The sequence below is a fragment of the Ochotona curzoniae genome, unplaced genomic scaffold (assembly GCF_017591425.1).
Source record: "Ochotona curzoniae isolate NIBS_2020 unplaced genomic scaffold, NIBS_Ocur_1.0 contig_3643, whole genome shotgun sequence".
NCBI classification, from domain to species: domain Eukaryota; kingdom Metazoa; phylum Chordata; class Mammalia; order Lagomorpha; family Ochotonidae; genus Ochotona; species Ochotona curzoniae.
The window spans coordinates 2,251,221-2,273,734 of NW_024465933.1; the positions used below are offsets into that span (position 1 = coordinate 2,251,221).

Genomic DNA, 22,514 nt, shown 5'->3' on the forward strand with positions numbered 1-22,514 from the left:
AGAGAGAAAGATCTTTCATCCTCTGGTTCACACTCCAAAGCCCTGAAGAGCCAGGGTGAGATGAGACTAAAGCCAGGAGCTGGGTATTCTGTGCCATCTCCCACAGAAAGGTGGGGACCCAAGAACTTGGGCTAGCATCCCACCTTCCTCAGAGCATTAGTAGGAAACCAGATCGCAAGTGAAGGTACCATGACTTGAACTGGCATCCTGATATGGAATGCAGGCATGGCAAGGAGCAGCTTAACCCTGCTGTGTCTTAAAACCTGTGCCAATTCTTGCTCCTTAATAGCTCTTCACGGTCACAAAAATTACACCACCAAATATTACTATAGGTCTTTAGAGTAACCCATCTTAGATAGGACAGTGAATAAGCTCTTATTGGCCCAACTGTTCCGTAATATTACCCATCAGACAAAAAGTTTCATTTTCTGGTCTGTCTTTAGTAATTTTTGTTTTCTGATATGTGAACCTGATCTTGTTGCTATACCCTAAAGTAGCATTTCCAGATGTTAACAAATCAGATTTCATTGCTAAAATGCAATCACAGACCCATAACTTCTAGCTGGTGATATCAACATGAAGGTGCAGGGACTTTCCTGTATCCACTTACTATCATCTGTGTAGTAAGTGATAAATGTTGAATCATGAACATATTTCCATCTTTCACCCAATGCTTGGCTCTCTTTATCACATGTCCTGGAGCTCCCAACACGCTGTGAACCACGGTAATAGTCAAGCAGCAGGAGAGGAGATTTCTATGTGGAGAATTTAATTCTTTAGGAAGAGAGTACAGTGAATGCAACCAAATAAACTGGGAGTGGCAGAATGGCAGAATCCTGGATAGCTAAAAGGACAGGCTGTTTGGGTCACTGAGCCCATAGTTACTGAGACAAAAGACTCAGTATCTGATAATTAGGAAGGAAATTTAGAATATAAACTTAAGGATGAAAAAACACAGTACTCTAAATTTTGTGATCATTACTATTTATGACAAACTTTGGCATTAACCTTGCTTATACTTAAAAATTCTATGGAGATCCATCTTAGAATCAATCATTGAATTATCTTGGGTTTGGCTGGGATTGTGTCCTACTTTTGTGTGAAATCCCTGAACAGAGCCTGGTGTGATGGCTAAATGGGCAAATCCTCATCTTCAAAGTGCCAGGATCCCATATGGGTGCTGGTTCATGTCCTGGCTGCTCCACTTCCCATCCAGTTCCCTGCTTGTGGCAGTAGAGGATGCCCCAAAGCTTTGGGCCCTGCACCTGTGTGGGAGACCAGGAGGAAGTTCCTGGCGCCCGACTTCAGATTGGCTCAGCTCTGGCCATCGTGGCCATTTGGGGAGTGAATCAGTGAATAGAAGATGTTTCTGTCTCCTCTCTGTAAAATCTGATCTGTCTTTGCAATAAAAATGAATAAATATTTCTTAAAAAAATAAAATCCCTAAACAAAGGTAGGCTTCTTTGATATTAACAGTAAGAACTAGGAGTGAGTGTTTGGCCATGAAAACAGATGGCCAATTTGTCTGATTTGGGGAGACTTTCATATTAACCTTTACGTCATCAGCTTTTGCCACAAGGCCATGCACGTCCAGGTTCATGTGACAGCTGATTCTGGCTCCCTGGAACCGTTTTATGGTCCACGTTCCTGATGATCTCTCAGGTCACATTTACATGAACATTCCTCAAGGTTCTTGGGGGAAAATACCTGCATGTCCACTTTCTCCATGGCTAAATAAGTATGGGGAATGTTTCAGATCACATACTTCTAGTCAATGTCAGTGGATATTCGTGAGTCAGTATTCTGTGTGTGGGTGTGTGTGTGAGCGAGAGACACCTACCCAGTTGCCTTTCTGCAAACATCCTGTGCTTCTGTAAGACTTGTGTGTGTCCTCATTCACATCATGATTTCTTCTGGGTGTTAGTGCAAATTTCTTTGAGGAGCTAGAAACCTCAATAACAGTTACTCTGCCTTAAATCTGCTTTGCATTTTCTATTCAAACTTGGTTCCAGTTTTTCAAATCTTCATCCCCTTGAGAATCATCCTATTTCTGTTTTGGATCACTTGCTTAAATGCGGACTTTCTCTTGTCCTGGTTATCTAGCTAGCACCAGCTGAGGACAGTATATGGTTTCTTGCTGGGGTCCATGCAGTAGGTGTGGATGGCACGAAGGTGTGAAGAGAACAGCTTCCCTGCTTGGCAGGGCCTGGGGGAGCTTCCAGATGTTTGGCAGAGCGGGGTGGATTTCTCTCTGACCACCTTGACACAGTCTCACCCCCTGTTTGCATGGACACTCAACCACCCCACTAAGAATTCTGCAATCTATGGAGGCATTGTTGTTTGCCCATGTGAGATGGCTTTTGCAAACAACATGAGTTTGAGAGTTAATGTTACTGATAATGTCTTGGTGGGTGGGCCTTTAACTACACACAGAAGTACAATTAAACCCATGCCGATTCTGGACACCTTATTGTGTGCCTACCCATTGCCCTGAAATCTGGCCCAAAAATATAGCATGCCTTCCGGGAAATGGCTTCATAAGAATTTTACAAAGTAATGGAAGTGATGGCAGTATGGGCTGAAACTGCTATGGCAAAAAATATAGTTACAGCGACCTTAAAGATTAGCCTGTCCTTGCAACTCTTTAGAGCATAGCAAATGTAGTTGTTTTAGCTGCTTTCCTAATTCTTTAACTAGAGGAAATATAGGGTGATTTTATTAACATCATGGAGATATACTTTGGATTATTGTTTGATTGTTTATGAGGTTGTAGAGCCTGCAGTTGTAGGGGGGTTTAATGCTTGAAACTTTTTGTCTTGGATCTTTACATTTTTTCCCCTTTTGTTGTATTTCTCCCACTAAGTGATAGATAAGTTGTGAAAATAAAGCGTAATAGGAATGTTTTACTGATTAGTAGGTAACCATCTGTGCTTTGGCCCTGGAGTTCTGACTGTCACCTAATGGCTACTACTGAAGAATGAATAGTGGCTTGCTTTAAAGAAACTGATTATAGCAACTTACAGAATTATCTTTAAGAGTACCTGATTGACCATGAAGTAAAAAATAAAATAATCAAACATCTGTGCATGCCCACGTAGTCAGGAAGTAAAAACAGAACAATTAGACGATTGTGCAGAGGCTTGTGATGTGTCTGAGTAAATAAAAAGGACAGCTTCTTCTTGAGCTGGAGCAAGAAGGCACCAGGTGACAGTGTCCGTGTCTTTTCTTATCGCTGACTCCACGCACCCTTCTCGAGCTCTGAACTCAGCTGGAGCTGGACTCGGGCAGTTTTTGTGTATTTAGGCATGCATGTCTACAGATACTGGCTTCTATCCTTCCACATTTCCTGAGTCTTCAATGTTTTATGCCTCCAATAAAGTAAGACTTGCATTTCCGAAATCGATCCTTGTGCCTACTTCACGGTTGCCCTGCTTCTGCAGCCGGGATGGTTTACAGAAATCAGAGAGGACTCTGTTCTCAGAGCAAGCAAGAACTTGCTACCTTGGTACCCTGTCAGCACTGATGTTCCGTGGAAGGCGCCCCTTGAATGCACTTTGCCCTTGAGCCCTAGAACTGTCCTCTCATCAGAACTTAGCTTTAATTACTCTGTTGGGTTTCTGCTTTATATCATCCTTTGTGTGTATGAAAAGGGAAAGTTTTGCTCAGGAAGTCTGTATTCTATTTATAGGTCCCTGTAATCGACCCTTCCCCCAGGCCCACAGTGGGGGGGGGGGGGACTTAATCACGGAAGTGTTTGATTTAATGGTTCTAGATGTTGACTTTAAGCCGCTTACACAGATCAGATAGAAGGTGATGCTCTCCAGTGCCTATTTGCCAAGTGTTCCCGTTCCAGGGCTCGTTTTACTTTCAGAAACACAGCCATGGTGGCATTATTATAGTCCTATTTAAAGGTAAAGAAACTAAGCAAGGTTAACAGGAACTAGAGACTGTCACCTTGTGAGCAGTGGGGGCGCTCACCACGCTGGGCTGCCAACCACACGGCTTAAAGGAACTCACCAAAGGGCACATACCCTAAAATAAGTAAGAACGTGAAGTGTAAAACCAGAGTGAGCAGAGCTGGATTTCTCGTTGTGTATGAGTGTAAGTTAGTTCATCCTTTAGAGCTTGTTTTCTAGGTTGTAAAATTAGGTTCTAGCACCTACAGAGAGCTTAAACACACACACACACACATATATACACACATTAAATATACTATATACGCGATTTTGCTGAACTCTGACTTGTTAGCATCAGCTATGGACTGTCTTCCTGGAGGTAAAATAAACCTAAGCTTCCATGTGAGAAATCCATAACCTTACATTTAACAGAGAATGCAGACTTCAACTTAATAGAGATCAATTATTTTAATAGAGTTTTCAAAACAGGTAAAATGGAAAAGGAAGGCACATTTCATTATATGTAACTCTCCTTAAAAATATGAAGTCAGTCAAGATTTCTGTTGAACAGCACACTGAAGCCTTCCACAAGGCTGAGAATTGTCAGAGAGACACTGAGAGATGAAGTAAAATTGTTGTTGAGCTGGATATGTTAGCCTTGCCAATCTGTTGCCTAGCAACCTTAGTATCTTTCATGGTCACCCGGTGAGAAGCCAAAAGAACATTTTAACACAAGGTGGGCCAGAAAGTTGCTTAGAGCTATGACATCCTAAACAGTATTCCTATAGAATCCTATAGACCCCAATGAAAGCATTTCACTGCTGCCTTAATGGGTTGCACCAAGCCAGTCAACATTTCTTAAAGTGTGTTCTACAGAATCACCTGTTCAAAAACAATGAGACCAAGAAGGGGAGGACTGAGAGAAGTCATCCTTCTAGAGCCTGCTGCACCTGTTGGCACTCAGCGCTGTCTCAAGTACTCAGAGGCTGGGGCTGGCGGACAGGTGTCCTGATGTTCGGATCTGTCTGTTCCTAAACTTGGAGGATGCTGGCTGGGAAAGCAACTTCAACTTCTTTGACACAATCTCTTTATCAGCAGGAGGCAAAGAGGATGACAGTGATACAATATGATTTGTAATTGCAACAAAGGTTTGTACCAGGCAAAAAGTTAGCAGTCAGTCAAGGGCAGCTGCTACTGGTAAACTGTGGCCAAGACTTGTTGCCAGCACAGTTCTCTGGAGTCATTTGTCAGCTCAACCCAGTCTTCATGACGAACACTTTCTGTTTATCTGTGCTGTCAGGCTTGGCTATTTATGCTCTGTTACCATGTGTATCTGGGTCTTCATCTTCTTCCCTTGCTATAAGGCCCAGGCTCCAATGTATTTCCATCGTTAAAACAAAATGTATTTCAGTGTTTTCACTGCTAGTGATACTGAAAAAACATCAGGAAATCAGATAGTTTTCTATGCTTTTCTCACTTGCCTCTAGCTTTCTCTCCCTTAAATTCCATCAGCTGAGTAAAACGAGACAGAAAAAGATTTGCTGATGTTGCTGATGGGAGCTGGGTGTCTGTCCTGGGATTTTCAGGCTAACAGGCAGGCAGGACCTAGAGTAAGAAGCACCTTCCCTTTGGTTTCTGCTTGGAGAAGTTCCTGGGAGGAAGTGAGAAGCAGAGAGTGGAAGTGAGAAAAGAAGGCCTAAAAGTAAGGGAATTAAAGCGAGAGCAAGAGGGAATGTAAGAAATTCTTCCCCAAGACAACTAACAACAAAGGCAAGAAAGCAATTTCTACAACCCAAAGGAAACTGCTGGAAAATTGAACGGCACAGAAAAATTTACACAGAAAATGAACGAAGGGACCATAGAATGGAATGTTTCTAAAATTACAGAAATATTTATAAATTCATAGTAGTTACATTTAAAATGCTGAAGAATGGGGCTGGCGTGGTGGTGTAACAAGTAATTCCTGGCCTGTGGCATCAGCTTCTCATATGGGCAGTGGTTCGAGTCCCAGCTGCTCCACTTTCAATTCAGCTCTCTAAGGATGGCCTGGGAAGGCAACAGAGATTGGCTCAAGGCCTTGAGGCCAGGTGCTCACGTGTGACAGCCAGAGGAAGTCCTGGCTGCCAGGATTTCAGACCTGCCCAGCTCTGGCCCTTGTAGCCATCTGAGCAGTGAACCAGCAGATGGAAGATCGCTCTCTTTCTTCTACGCAACTCTGACTTGCAACTAAACATAAACAAATAAGCAAAGTGGTGAAAAATGGACTACATCAGATGAACTTGACTTCTGAGTGACACACAAGGACCACACAGAGAATCACGACTCTGAGCACTCCTAATGACTTTTTCATTATCATATGAAAATAATAAAAATATACTCTGAAGTCATTTCTTATATAACTGCCTAATAACTTGAAGAATGATACTGCTTTTTGACTTTTGTAAACAAATCTAGCCAAGATTGAACTGTTTCCATTTTGGCAGTATTTCAAAAATATATTCCAATGGTTTCCAAATATTTTTAATTACCAAATCCTCTTATAACAACATAATAAAAAAAGTGATATGAATTTAAAGTTTCTTTTATTTCCCTATCTTCCCAAACTTGAGATAATCAATGGGCAAAGCTTGATGATACATTTTCAATATTTTTTAGACTCAAATTCATTTATGTGTACATTTGTAACTTTTTTATCTTAGTGGCATCACACTCTACTTTTATGTCTTTTTTTTTCTCTTAATGTGTGTAAATACATTCATATTCATTTACTATATGCTACCTTGGTTATATATCACTACTAGATGTAAAAATTTTTTAATATACCTGTTAAACAATTCTATCATGTCTGTAATTCTTTATATATTCGTGCTAGTTTTTAGGATATGTATGTGCATATTCACATGATATTTAGAGATTCTTATGAGTTACATATGGAAACGATACAGATTTGTATTTCAAACACTGCGTGATAGTGTTTCTTCCATTTATTCCCATTATTGCTAAATGAGATACATATTAGCATTGTTCTCCTTTTTGGTTGCTCTTAATTTTTAATTAATTGTGTATACTTTTTGTTTAATTTGCATCTCCATGAGAATTAATGAGGCTCAGCAAATATGCATGTCTCCTGGGAAACTGGGTTTCTTAATCTGTTTTAAAATAATTTTTAGGGTCCGGCACAATGACCTAGTAGCTGAAGTCCTCGCCTTGAATGCGCCGGGATCTCATATGGGCGCCAGTTCTAATCCCTGCTTGTGGCCTGGGAAAGCAGTCTAGTGCAGTCCAAAGGCTTAGGACCCTGCACCCATGTAGGAGATCCCGGGGAGGCTCCTGGCTCCTTTGGACCAGCTCAGGCCTGGCCGTTGTAGCTGCCTGCCGGATGAGCCAGAAGGCAGATCTTTTTCTGCCTTTCCTTGCTTCTGTAAATATACCTTTCCAATAAAAAAATATAACTTTTTAAAAAAGTGGTTTCCTATATTTTTATAACTTTTGTTTTGAAAATGTATGTTTTTAAAGAGGATCTGCTTATTTATTTGAAAGACAAAGTGATTCACCCCTCCAGGCCCTGAATAGCCAGAGCTGCCATGGGCCAAAGGGCCCCAAGCCCTTGGATCCTATCTGGCTACCTTCCAGGTGCATCAGTAAAACTGCACGGGTAGTAGAGTAGCTGGGCTTTGGACTGGTACTCTAACGCGGGATGCAGGCCCAAGCTGCAGTTTAGCATGGACAGCCACAACACCTGGCCCTCAAAGTGTGTGTGTTTGTTGTTCTGGGATTCATTCTTGTCTTTAACAGGAGACAGAAGCCTCGTTGTTTTTTCCAAACTAGGCAGTGAGTGCTTTCTGCTGAGCTGCCCAGCCTCCCTCGGCGACCCTGAAGTGCCTCCTTTCCCCAAAACATCACATCTCCATGTGCATGCGACTCTACTCAGACTTGGTTTTTTCTGTTGTACTTATTAATCCTGCAATTCCAAGACATAAAAAAATATGGAGGAAGTTCCAGTTTATTTTTTTAAAGCTTTTCTTTCTCTAATGTCCACGGAAAGTAAGACTTCACCACAGAAACAAACGATAAGTCTGAACATAATGGAATTAATTGGAACAAAACAGGTAGTAGAGTAGTACAGGTAGTATCATACCATTTAAAAGAGAGTTTATACCAGAAATATAAACATGGATATATGAGATGAGAATCAGTTAGTTCTACTGGAGCGATGACTTAAAGCTGAAAATTCTTTACAGCACTAGGCACATTAGGCATATGACCACACAGGACAGCCAGCGTTTTGCAACCACTCTAAAAAGACTAAAAAAGGTACTTTTTAAAACATCATAATAGATGTCAGAAATTAAGATAATATATTGTACTTCAGAAAGTATCACAAAGTGTCTGACACCATCATTACGGATTGTTTCTTTCTCTTTCCTACTAACTGTGTAGCGGACATAAATAGGTAATAATGGAATTTGGAAAAAAAAAGTGAGCATATGCCAGATAATGAACTAAATTCAATATTAAAATATGAATGCCACTTAGATTAGCATTAATCTGTATATGACTAAGTCAGATATGCTGAAGAGCTGAGAAAACGATTTTGGAAATGCAGCAGCTGTAATTAAATCCTAAATGGGATATGCCAATTTGTCCAGATTACAGGCTGCGTTTGGAATCTACTGTGCAGTAGATCACATCACTGCATTTTCTGTAAAGGAGAGGCTGGTATGGCTTCATTTTATCTATTCAACAAACACATTGAAGCTGACCCAGACCCTGGCCTGCTTTCTGGTCAGAGGGAGAAGCTATTTTGCAGTCTTCTCAGACACCCATTTGTGGCAAGTATATGGACTACACAGATTTCATTCATTATTTCAAAGTTAGCCACAGGGCTTTGCCATGAACTATTTCCACTTATGATTTGTTCTGTAAACATCACTCCTCAGTATTCGCGGGGTACGAACAGCCAAACCTGCTGTTGCCCAACACAAAAGTTCACAGAAACATGCATTATGGGATAAATGATGCATAGATTTCACAATTTTTGCATGAAATCAATATTTTTAAAGCTATTTTCCATGAGTTTTTTGGAATACTCTTTCACAAAATCAGAGAGCATATGCATATAATTTATATAGTCCCTTTGCATACTTTAAATGACTTTAGACCTCTAGATCACTTTTATTTCATAAGACAATGTGTTATATACTCATGCATAGTTGTTATAATGTTCAGGGATTAATAGCAAGAAAATTATACACGTTCAGTATTAGTACATTTTTTGCGAAATATTTATGTTTCACAATTGAATCCATGAATGTGAAATTTCTGGTTCTGTGAGGGCAAGCCTAAAATGAGAAACTCTAAAATTCTCACATGGTCATTCCCCAAACTGGGTGCAAACCAGTGAAATCAAATCAACCTTTGTTCAGTTTACGTCACGGTTTCTCCACATAGAATTTTAAGTTAGAAATCTTGAACAGTCAACCACGCAAACTGAGGGACGCGGAGAAGGAAAGTGACCCACAGACGTCGGCCAGCTAGAAGAGCGGGGAAAGACGGCCACCTGCCCACGTGTTGACAACTCCTGGGGCAGCAAACCTTCCCCAGACGGAAGCCTGGGAAGCTGCATGCTTACCTCTTTCACCAGCAAGTTTTCTGCCTTGTGCTCTGCGTCTTCAGGGACGGTGGAGTACAATGTTCGGATGTCCCAGGACACCGTGGCTGTCTGCAAGGAGCAAGAGAAAAAAAAAAATTAAACACTCTCGCAAGCATTGTGAAGGCCACCATGCCAGGAGCAAAAGCAAAGTTTTTGTTCAATACAGCATTTGAGGGTGAACACGAGGGAGAGAAACTTCCAGAACTGTTAGCCATTCAGTCTCTAGCAGAGAAGGTTCACATTCTTGAGTGACCACTCCTAACACTATTTCAGTGACTGACAAGTGCAGCTCATAATTGGAAACTTAGCTTTCCTTTCCACGGAGAACAAAAATTTAGGCAAATGCACAGATACACATTTTGAATTTAGTTTCTTTTCACTGGATGCATTTTTAAGGGGTAAACTTGTCAGTCCTTTGAAGAGTTTCTGTCCGTGTGTGTTTGTGTTTGAAGGTATAGTTGATTGGGAGAAAACAAAGAATGCTCAGTAAAAATCTAGACTTGGAAGAACATAGATTATGTTTTTGGTGTCCCCATTTTTCTTGGAAATAGCAAAATATTTTTCAAGTTCCATGCTAAATAAACTACCCTGTAGTTCATGAATATACATAAACGGATACATAAGGTACGCCTTTAAACAAGACATCGAAAGCAGAGTTCCATAGACTGTTGACTTTTTCATTTACTTTTTTTCGAAGACAGAGGCAGACAGCACATAGCAATCTTTAATCTACTGATTGACTCTCCAAACAGTTGCAACGGTTGAAACTGGGCTAGTTAGAAGCCAGAAGCCAAAAGGCAGGGGCTTCCTCTGGGGTTCCCAAATAGGTGCACGGGTCCAAACACTTAACCATCTTCCACTGTTTTTCAAGGAACACTAGTAGGGAGCTGGATCAGAACTGTGACAGCCAAAATTTGAACTGTATCCACATGGGATGCTAGCATTGCACGGAGTGGATGAAGGCAGAGGCTTCACCGGCTAAGCCACAACACCAGAGCTAGTTGTTTGCTTTAACTGTATCTTGAGATCCATTGAGCCAGGCAGTGAAAGATGCCTTGATACAGCAGAAATCTTTCACCATCATCAGCTCTCTTCACTAAGTTCCTTTTGGTGGTTATGGAAATGCTGAAACAATGAGTCTGTTACGTATTGTGTGTCCCCCAAATGACAAATGAGGCACCAGGCTGCCAAAACACAGGCCAGGCTCTTTTAAACTGTTCCAGGTAAAGGGAATTCTTCTGGGTTAATCACTGGAACAGGTGAGAATGTCAAAACCCATTCTTTTTGGGAGATGAGTAAGGAAAGGTGTGAAGAAGTTCAGTTTTCCGAGTTCACAGTCATTGCTGTCAACCCCACCACCGTGGACAGCATCATCCCATTATTTCTTTTCTTCTAATCCTAGACTCACATTTTTTTCCACATCCTTTTTTTTTGTTGTTGTTGTTAAATTCTAATGTAAGCTCAGCAAGTGCAGGAAATTCTGTTTTCTTAATTGTTCTAACCTAGTGTCAAGTCTGGGTGATTGTTTATTGTATTTACCAAGTATGTGCGCATACACAGATGTGTTCTTGGTGTGAGGACTGCATGGGTGTGTGGTCTGTGCATGAGCGCGTGTGGCTGGGTACACTGCATCATCTGTGTGATGACTGTGTGGGGACTGTGTGGGCTCCTGTAGGAGCATGTACTTGGGTGTGTGTGTGTGTGTCTGCATGTGGCATGTGAGAGACCACATGCACCTGGTTGTGTGGAGTGTGCCAGCCTGAGCATGTCTGTATGTGTGTGAGGGATGAGTGTGCCTCTGTGTGTGTGTGGACAGCACGTGCACATTAGGAAACAAGGGTGCAGTCAATGTGAAAGAGGAAAAAAGTCATGCAAATCTTAAAAATAGAAGATAAAACGGATGAGAATCTTAAGTTCTACTTACAGCAATATGGTAAACTACTCAGCTTAGAAAATAGCTGTTGGCCGAGCTCCCGGGGCCAATGCCCCAGTATTTGTCCCCAGCTGTATGAACAGATTTGAGAAGAGCTGTGACGACCAGTTTAAACAAATGCAGATCTAGGAAGCCAGCACACACACACACACAAGATGGAACAGGGGCTGACTGTGTCCAAAATAAAGTATAAAGGAGCCACTTGTGCCTCTGTTCTTTGCATTGGCCATTTTAAAATAATTTTTTAATTTCCTCCTTCAACGTTGCTTCTTTTATATTATTCACTGCTTTAGAAGATCTACAGTAAAGAAAGGGAGTTGGAGATGAGGAATCTGCCTGAGTTAAGCTGTGTGGATTAATACCAGATTTCAATTGCTTCCTGACTGCAGAGATAATTCCAAGATACACAGTAGGTCCTGATTGAATTCCAGGGAATATTACAGATGACAATCTACTAGAAACATTAGATATTTTTCTAAGTAAGAATCTGTTACTATGGTTACATAATAAAACTTGTATACAAATAAAATGGAAGAGAGTCATCCTTCTCCTTTTCCACCTAGAGACATCTATTGTTTTACTGCATTCTTTTCCTTTTTAAATAATAGCTATCAGGCCTGGCTCAATTGGCTAGTCCTCCACCTTCAAGTGCTGGGATCCCAAATAGGTACTGCTTTGTGTCCTAGCTGCTCCACTCCCCATCCAGCTTCTTGCTTGTGCATGGGAGGGCAGTGTGGGACGGCCCAAAGCCTTGGGACACGGCACCCATGTGGGAGACCTGGAAGAAGCTCCTGGCCCCTGGCTTTGGATTGGCTCAGCTCCAGCCGTTAGGGAGTGAACCAGTGGATGGAAAACCTTTCTCCCTGTCTCTCCTCTCTGTAAATCTGCTTTTCCAATAGACACAAATAATTTTTTTTTAAAGTAACTGTACCTAAAATACTCTAATTCTCAAGGCCATTAGAAAAATATGGCTTGAAATCAAGGCTACTTTTTTTTAGGATTTATTTATTTTTATTGGAGAGTCAGATACACAGAGAGGAAAAGAGACCCAGAGAAAGATCTTTTATCTGCTGATTCACTCTCCAAGTGGCTTCAAGGACCAGAGCTGAGCTGATTCAAAGCCAGGAGTCAGGAGCCTCCCCCAGGTGTCCCACACAGGTGCAGCGTCCCAAGGCTTTGGGCCATCCTGGACTGCTTTCCCAGGCCACAAGCAGGGAGTTTATGAAATCACATCGGCTGGCTACTAAGTAAGACAACAAGAGCTGAATCACCCTCATGGAACTGCATGATAAATTTAAATCAAAGAACACTTCACATTATGTTTGCAAGTCTTCCATGTGTCTTATACCAGCACCAGTACACAAAGCTTGTATGTTTCCTAACTGTTACACGCCACTGATCTCGGCCATGTTGCTTCAGGAGCAGGAACAAGCAGGAAGAAGCCAAAGGACTTCCTAGAGTTTGCTCTGTGAATGTCGTGGTGCTGCCACTCAGTTGAGATATTTGACCTGTTTCCACTATGGCAAAAAGAAGTTAATCAAATAAGCAGGAAAACGTGATGAAGAATCATAGCTGTCAGGGATATTAATATGGTTACAAAGAATTTCTTTTCTGAGAATTAGATACTTGCAGACCGCTACAAATGGCTTTGGCCACAACACACTTCCTGTTCTCTTTTACAAACCCGTGGGTTGACAACCCGTGTAGCTCAACAGCATGAAACTGTACTGGAACTCTGCCCAACTCCTCTTTTGGTGCTAAGGGTTTTGTAAGGAGCCAATTGTTCAGAGAGTAGGCATTCAGAAATAAAAATTGTCATAAAAGTCATGTATGTGCCCCCCTCCCCCCGTTTTTGTAGCTTCAGGGTTGTGATAATGAGCGTCTGTCAATTGCATCCTGTCACTTTCTGGTTCCTGCAGCCTAGGTGTGGGTAGTCCTTGTGGTTTGATTGCAGTCACTATTCTGCTTGCTACAGTGACTACAGGAGACTTTATTCCAAGCACAGGGAGGTGATTCCTCAGTTGGCCAAAGGCCACTGTCAAGTATGAAACAAGGCAGCTTTTCCTGGGGCTGTGACAAGCTTCCTCTGACAGTACTGGAGGCCAGTACAGCTTAAAAAGGAGGACAGAAATGAGTTGTTTACCCATCTGTCCAGGCTGCAGAAGACAGCAACCGCACCACAAAGTGTTCTGGTGTAACTACATCTCTCAAAGTGATCATCAGTGAATCTACCAGAGATGCAGATACTGCATTCACGTCTTGAAAGACGTTTCTTAGCAAACGCAGAGGAGTGTTATTCGTGTGATTCTTTTACTTGCTTCTTAAATACGTGAGACCATCATCGGAGTACCTTCGCTGTGCCTTGATGGGAAACTGCTTTCTCACGTTGCTGGGGAGAAGCTCCGTCATCATCCACTCAAGCACGGCTCTTGGTGTTCCCAAAGACGAGCAAGGAAAAAGTGAAGGGATTTTTATTCTTGAACTACGGACTGAGTCATTTCATTTCTTCATTTCTTTGTGTCTCACTATTGAGGATCCCAAATATTCACATGGAAAAAGGCAAGTACTAACAGAACCAGAGTGTCTCAACAACTGGCAAAGGCCCAGAAGCTGCAGTCTGACCTCACTACCCAAGAAGGCCCAGGGAAGAGACCTGCTGGGTGGGAAACGCTTCCCTGGGGGGCAAAGCAGGTCCCAACCGAGCTAACCCAGGGGAACCACTCTCTGGCGCTCCTTTCCAGGGGCCTCCCACACACCGTGGCCATACAAGGCCTGTTCTGTGGAGGGCTTTCACCACAACCCTGCAGTTCTCAGAAAACTCTTCCCTTTCTTCATTTCCCCCCCACATTTCAGCTTTAGTACAGGTGCAAGCTTCCTTGAAACAATCCTCCCTTGAACTTTAGTGCCTGTGTGACAGCTTAACTTTGGAATATTTTAGGCTCCAAGACAATGTGGCCAATGAATTCGGCTAGTCTTTTAACACGTGTGTTTTATTATCTAGAAGCAAACCACACTACATTTTCTGGAGGAGAGAGTGTAACAAAGACACAAGCTCCTCATGTTCCCGCGGTATATTTTCTTTAAAGAATGAACTGCTGCAAAGTGGACCTTTATTTTGCTGATTCTTTTGGGCTCTGACTACCTTAACTTCATTATCTGAAAAAGTGTTTTAAAAATATAACAAATATTGAGACAACTGACATGCCATAAAATCCACACCCTTTTAAATGTTTCATTCTGAAACATTAAATTTACAAAATAAAAACTGTGAGGTATTTGAGTTTCTATATGTCTTTAGTGAACCATATGCAGGCTTCCCCTATTTTTCTGCCTCTCAACTCATTCAATCACTTTCACTACTCCTTAACTCTAGTAACCAACGTCCAGTGTTACGAACGAGGATTTTTGGATTTTTGACTTTAGTTCCCATGTATAGGGATGCTACTTGACATTTGTCTTTGTTTTATTTCACTCAACGTGATGTTTCTGGTTTTGCTGCAAACAGAGAATTTAATTACTATTTTTTTTTAGCTTACATTGTGTCTATCCATCACACTTTCTCCATCCATTCCTCTGAGAACAGACACTTTGATTAATTCCTATGTTACGCACTGTGAAGAGCTGCTGCTACAAATACTGAAAAGTAGCTACCTGACTGATACAATGTTAGCGGCTTTTTAATGTGTTAACTAGCAATGGGAATGCTGCTCACAGGGCAGTCCTCAATTCCCGTTTTTAAAGAAATGTCCATGTTGGTGTTCAGAGTGACTACACCAATGTACACTCCCACGGACAGCCTCGAGCAGATCTTTACCCCACGTCCTCGCATCCAGCACCTGGGATCCTCTGTAGTTTTGCTAAAAGCCACTCTGACAGGAGTGAGTTTCTACATAGTCACAGCAAAATGAAAAACATGACAACTGGAGTGACCAGTACTGCCTCATACCACTAGCACTAGAAGCATCTAGACTTGCTTCACTGCACTGCTGGTCTTGAAAATACTGTCAAGATTCTAGAAATCAAGACTTTTCTCAGGTTGTGCACATTTGGCCGAAAGCATGCAAGTTAGGCAGAAACAAACAGTAAAAGAGAAGGTGCTTGTGTTTCGCGTTCGCCTTCACAATTGCTCTACATCACTGAACAAGTGCCTTCCAAACCTCAGCTTCGTTAGCTTCTAAATGAGAATAATAACTGAGAAAGGCTCTAATGCAACAAAAACTACTACCTAGCCTCCCAAGCACAATTACCGTGCTCCTGCATGAACACTTTGAAGCCACTTAAAGCCTGCTTTTCAGGCTCAAAAACCACAAGCTGAAAAGAAGTTGAGATTCCTATAAAATGTTAAGCTGTACTGCTTTGCAGCTGAAACATATCAAGGTCTTACTGCTTCCCCTCCTAGAATGATCTGTGTGGCTGAATCTGGAAGTTTCCATGTACCATTTTTTTAATAGGTGGAAATATACTATGAAAACAGGAAGCCATTGTATTATGAAACCCCCCATTAACACTTACTTAGTCACAAGTCAATAAGAAGTGCAGGGTGCATTAGGGAGCCCTGAAGGATTGCCTCTAACTTTTGAAATCAAGATGGAATTCGAGAGGATAATGTCACTCTCTTGACGGACCATTTTGGGCACGTGGCATAGACCTTTGACATGGCAAAAGGCACTGCCCTGTGTGAAAACCTAACTGTTCATGTCAAGTGCTGCTCCTTGCCCCTTACATCAGAATGTTTCAAAAAGCTCAAAATGGAATCAAAAGGTTAGTTTATTTTGGTGAAAGATTGTTGAAAGCCATACATGTGAATAATTTTCAAAAAGTTTGGTAGGATGTATCTTATGGGGCAAAACAAACACATGGGTTTGAAGTATTTTTGCACCAAAATAAACTTGCCCATTTATTGTGCTTCCCATGAGTTTTCTGAAGCTCCCTTACATGTGCAGTTCATCTTGCCATAGGGAGTCAAGGTGACTAAACTGAAATGGAGGCACTGTACCAGTGTGGGTGTTATTGAAATACAGGTAACAAACGGCTTCCTACAAACTTTGCAATACTGCCAGCTCTCAGACTGCTGAACTTTCTGCTCTGTATTTTGTATCTTCCAGAAATGATCCCACCTCAGGCTTTCAGCATCATTTGCTCAGCAGGAAAATTATTTCTGGTATTCTCACCTTTGATTCTGCTATTTTACATCAGCCTCTAGTTACTGTGAATCACTCCATTAAATGACTGGATGTCTTGGAACCTGCTCTTCAGCTCTGGCTTTCATTTCCTATTCTCTATTCTTGCCTACTTCACTGAGTCACCCAGTGACTAAATTCTTAACTTTTTTTTTTTTTTGGACTTAAGATTCAAAAAGAAAGACAAGTAGAATAGGAGCAGCCAATCTAATGAATGTACATATACATGATTCTGGAATGAGTGGGTTAATAAGTAGATCTCTACTGATTATCCCTAATGAGTCATTATGATGGAAGCAATGGAGATGATACAGTCTGTCTCAGAAGAGCTCCTACCTGGTGTACCAAAACAAAGGAGAAATGCTTCACATCAATCCCTAAAGCTAGACAAAGCCTACATCATGCACAACGTGAAACTAGTTTGGTCAACAAAGTGTTCCATACATCAAGTCATAATAAAGCTGAAAAACTCCTGTCACCTAGTGACATTATTGCCGTTGTAACACTGTGACACCAAGAGATCACTAGCTTAATTTTGATGCTGCTGCTGCAAACAACTTACTGCACTACTAGTCATATGAATGTACAACAAAGCTATGTCCAGCACTTAATGCTTGATAATTATAATGATAAATAAATGATTATACCAGTAGTTTATATATGTAGCAAAATTTTAGAGTATATACTTCTTACTTACTTTTTTTTCCACTATAAAATCATACACCTTGTTTTGTGGAAAGCAGCCTTACACAGCTCATATGGCCAAGGGATCACATTAAATGGCTGACCCATATGCAATCTAGATTGTGTAAGACCACACTATAGTGTTTGGTGCTCTCCTCAGAGCGTAATTTTGTTGTAGGTCATGCATGACCTATTTTAACTCAAACTACATTGAATCTTCATGAGATAAGCAGTTCTGGGTGCCTGAAATATACAAGTGCATCGATTCCTCTCTCAGCCGGTAACAGAAAGCAAGCACACATGTGCGTGGATGAGGACATGAAACTGTCAGCCAGAGAGAACTTCCCTTGGCTGCCACAAGCCATGGGACAGGTGCTGTGCTAAGTCAATGAGTCTCTGGAGAGACGGTCGTGTTCTTGGTGCAGCTTTTGAAGAAGTGTTGACTTGTGTTGCGGAGGAAGGTACCACCTTGGGCACTGCTTCCCTCTTCAGAAGCAAGCACAGCTATTCCATTCTCCTTATTCTCAAGAATTTCATTTCAGAACAGCCTAGGAGATGCCCTAGGTAGCCAAGGGCTCAAGATTGGTGTTCTAAAATAATGGCCTCTGTGTTTCTGAGAAATAATTCATGAAATAAATATTTCCTCTCTATTTTGTGCTTGTCTACATACTGGCAATCTTGCAGTGATCAAGACAGAACATGCCTGTCCTGTTGAACGTGGTAATCTAATGGTGGGAGCAAAGTGGCAGAGGAGTGAAAAATGCTAACCATGAGTGTTCCAGGCAGTGACAGGTCCTATAAAGAGAACAAAGCAGCCAGCTGTAGTGGACCAGCTTGTACAGGAGTAGGAAGTGTGGGTTGGAAATGAAGGATGCTTCTTTGATGAGGTGATGGAATTCTGAATGCAATATGGGAAACAGAGGGTGTACGGGCCCCAGGAGAGGATGAGTTCAGTGCATGTGGGGAACAGAAATAATACTGGGTAATCTATGCTGTGAGCAAGTGAGATAGGGCTAGGGCATGAGCTTCAGGGGTCCGGTAGGTGTTGGATAACAGGAACAGCGGTGAGTAGCTGGAGGTGACGCTGATAGCGTTGGGAACTTTCAGAAAGTCTGGAAAGTCCAATTTGTGTTTCTCAAGCATCTTTTTGATTACTGAAAGTGAATGAATCAACACAGAGCAAAGAGAGAAAAATAGACCGGATGTTGAAAGGTCACTTGTGAGGGGTCAAGTGAGAAGGACTGATGGGAGTTAGGGCTCTCAGTGAGCAGAGAATAATATGTATTTTTGATATGAACTAATGCTAGCACACTGAAAAATTCTCCTTTTTAGTGTACAAAGTATAAGCTTCATACTCTACATCTTGATATTCTTAACCATAGCATTCGTGATTACTTTACGTTTCATCCATATAAGGGCACAGACTCAGAGGAGAAAGCTTTGCTTCTTGTGTCAGTCTTACTTGTCTAGGAAGTCCTGTTCTATATTCAGCACCTTGTGGGTGCTGAGTAAATATTGATCAAACAAACCAACTAATGAATCATGTGTGCTGCACTGTGGGTATTTGGTGACATGGAAACACAGAAGTGAGCTGGATTCTCACATTTGAGGGACAGAAACTGGGTTCATGACATTTGGTGGGGGATTGGAGAGTAGGAAGTTGCTTCCTATCCTTCCACAGGGCGTTGGGCTTAGGATGGCTCTCCCATTGGCTAAGTGGAGACTGCACACATGTATCCCAGAGCGCTAGTCCCCCTTGCTCAAGGAGAAGCCAGGGAAATGGTACACCTGCTATGTGTGTGGAGGCTTGCTGTAAGTGACAACACCCCTAAAATGTGACATAGCCTGTGGCTGGAGCATATGCCAGAGGGGATTTAAAGAGGTACTCATACTCTGCAAAGAGAATGAGGAAAAAATAAAAATGAAATGTAACTGTACTTGTTAGTAGGTATCAGTCAAGTCTTTCTGTATTGTATGTCTTACAACTCTTACTTTTTCATTGTGAAATCAACCATGAACAAGGTAACAGATGAGTGAACAGTGCTCAAATAAAGCTGTATAAATGAACAATAAGGTTTGAATTTTGGAAAAGTTCCTGTATTATAAAATACTGTTGTTTTCCTCAATTAAAAAGCATAAAAACCATGCTTAGCTCATAATGCAGATAAGCAAAGGAAGCAAGGAACCCAGGGGCCGTGGTCTGCCAGGCCAAGCTGTGCCGAGCGGGAGAGAGCCTGAATATGGATCCAAACGTGAAACTCTTACTCTAGAAATAATGTGTGAGGCCATCTCTCCATCTAGAGGTTATTTCACACAAATAACATTTAACCTGCTTGAAGACTGCATACAGCATTTTCTGATAACACGGATTAGATAGCATCGACTATCTCTTGAACATCTACTCTTCAGGAAGAACTCTCAAAGCTACTTCCGGCTTCCTCGATGTGTTGTCACATGATTCACACAGAAGCCTGGCAAGCTTTTAGGAATAAACACCATGTCTTCTGTTCTTCAAATACCCCGGTAGCTTTCTGCTTGGTGCTCAGATTCCCAATCAGAAGCAAATGCCTCATGTCTTGACCCATCCTTGTGACCACTGTCTCTAGATGGCCATGCTAATCTACAACCCAGGGCCTTTGTGACACATAATCCATCAGCCTGAAACATCTGAAAGATCTCTTCCCCAGTTGCTGTAGCATGACTGGTCCTTCTAGAGAATTCAGAACCCAAATGTCAGGCCGCTCTTGGCAATCCAATCCAGGGTAATTCTTTCTCTTGAGATTCTAGCACAGTGTTATGGAATTGGGTTTTTCTCTAAATTTTCCTCTTAATTAATTTACTATTTTTTCCTCCCACTGAAAAGTAAACTTCCTTAGAATAATATGCTTTTTGTGTAACTGCTGTTGTCTCTCCGTTAAAGGATGCTTACCATTCAGTATAATACATTACACATTTGAGGAATGACTGAAGAAAAGTAACGGGTGCGAACACACTTGTGCTATTAATCCACCTTAGTCGAGAGTGAGGGTGATTGTGTACAGTAGTGCTGGGCAGGGATAAGTCAGGTCTGAGGGCTGCATTCTTGAGAAACAACAAAAGGGCAGATCTTGGAGAAGACGTCTGGCCAGGCTAAGGCATGTAAATTTAACCATAAAGGTGTTAAGTAGTCACAGAAGGACTTTAAGCAAGGTCAGAATAAATTAATTCAGTTTTCTTACTAAAACACGCACATTGGGAAAATACTGAAGCAATATTGTTTTATTCTCTGATTACACCATAGGGAATGGCAAAGGTTAAAAGGTAATGAGTGGGGCCCGGCACGGTGGCGCAGTGGTTAAGGTCCTCACCTTGCACGCCCGGGATCCCATATGGGCGCTGGTTCTATCCCGGCGGCCCCACTTCCCATCCAGCTCCCTGCCTGTGGCCTGGGAAAGCAGTGGAGGCCAGCCCAAAGCTTTGGGAACCTGCACCCGTGTGGGAGACCCGGAAGAGGCTCCTGGCTTCGGATTGGCATAGCATTGACCGTTGTGCTCACTTGGGGAGTGAATCATCGGATGGAAGATCTTCCTCTCTGTCTCTCCTCTCTGTATATCTGCCTTTCAAATAAAAATAAAATAAATCTTTAAAAAAAAAAGGTAATGAGTGATAACCCTAACTCAAATGAGCAAGGACAGATGCCAAAACACAAATTCAAATTCAGAGCAGCTATTACGTTCATCTATCCTCCATTTTTTTCCTGAGCCGTAGGATCTTGGAAGAGTATGTGACATGTCCTTACCAACAAAGTCACAGGAAAGATCTGCCGAAGTGTCTCCATTTTTGTACTGTTTGACATAGCTCTGTGTGTGTGTGTGTGTGTGTGTGTGTGTGTGTGTGTGTGTGTGTGTGTGTGTGATTTAACTCCAGCATGGAAAATGAAAATAAGATGTGGACTCTGAAAGCAAAGCAGCTGTTTAGCTTTATGCTCACAGATCAAGCCCCAGTGGCTTGGTCCAATCACGGAAATGAGATTTCTGTTTGAGATAAACCTCTCTTAAAATGTGCCAATACTGAAGCTGAGGCCGCAAAAAAGTTTAAGGAATTAGTTGGAAGAATTTATTTTCCTATGTGCAAAGCTGTCTCCTTTCTTCCATTATTCATCATACTTGGAACAGAAAATTATTAACTTCTATATACTTCCTGTTTCATGATTCCATGGAGAGAGGAGAAAAAACTAATCCATTGGAAATAAGATATTCCTTACAGGCAAAAGACAGAAGCAGTGTTTGAGCCTGAGAAATGCATGGGCGATGAGCCCTGCACTGCAGAGGTAGCCATGCAGAGGTAACCATGAACATACAGCTCGTCCACGGAGTCACCTCGGAGCTGCCTGCTCAGCTGCTCCACACTCCAGTTTGTGCTCGCCCAAAATTACAGGAAAGGTTACTAACGACCCAGTGAAATGTTTATCACATAGTTAGGTATTTACTAACAAATGCAAAATGTTTAAGATGATCATAAGTAACAGAAGTGTGTGTTTGGGACAAAGGGATGCTCACTATTCATAATTCATGATATGTCTTTCTAAAATAAATTTTCCAGTTATCCATGCTCTCCCCTCTCCTCAAGGACATTCCATGTGGTGGCGTACACTGTGTAAAACGGAACATCCCTCAGCTCAAATACCTCTCCATAGGTGTTTCACCTAACTTTCTTTTACCCCCAATCCTTGACATGTCCTTTTTAAAGGCCAACCAAGATTAGGGGTATTTTCTTTTTTTTTTTTTTAAAGATTTATTTTTATTATTTTTTCATTGGAAAGGCAGATATACAGCAAGGAGGAGAGACAGAGAGGAAGATCTTCCGTCCGATGATTCACTCCCCAAGTGAGCGCAACGGGCCCATACTATGCCAATCCGAAGCCAGGAGCCTCTTCCGGGTCTCCCACGCGGGTGCAGGGTCCCAAAGCTTTGGGCCATCCTCGACTGCTTTCCCAGGCCACAAGCAGGGAGCTGGAAGGGAAGTGGGGCCACCGGGATAGAACCGGTGCCCATATGGGATCCCGGGCATGCAAGGTGAGGACCTTAACCACTGCGCCACCGCGCCGGGCCTGATTAGGGGTATTTTCAAGAGTTGCAGCTTTGGTGACCTTTGCCACTGGCTGGTTTCCGTTGCTTAGCTGCTTTTGG

At 42.0% G+C, this 22,514-nt stretch overlaps 1 protein-coding gene across 6 annotated transcripts in view; it reads right to left on the bottom strand.

The window, feature by feature from the left end:
* DOCK10 (dedicator of cytokinesis 10) overlaps nt 1-22,514 on the bottom strand; it is a 246,269-nt gene that overhangs the window by 118,659 nt on the left and 105,096 nt on the right. For all 6 annotated transcript variants that reach the window (XM_040982815.1, XM_040982814.1, XM_040982813.1 and 3 more), the window contains exon 3: nt 9,529-9,618. In XM_040982815.1, coding sequence (XP_040838749.1) covers nt 9,529-9,618 — 90 coding nt within the window. The remainder of the gene's footprint in view (nt 1-9,528; nt 9,619-22,514) is intronic.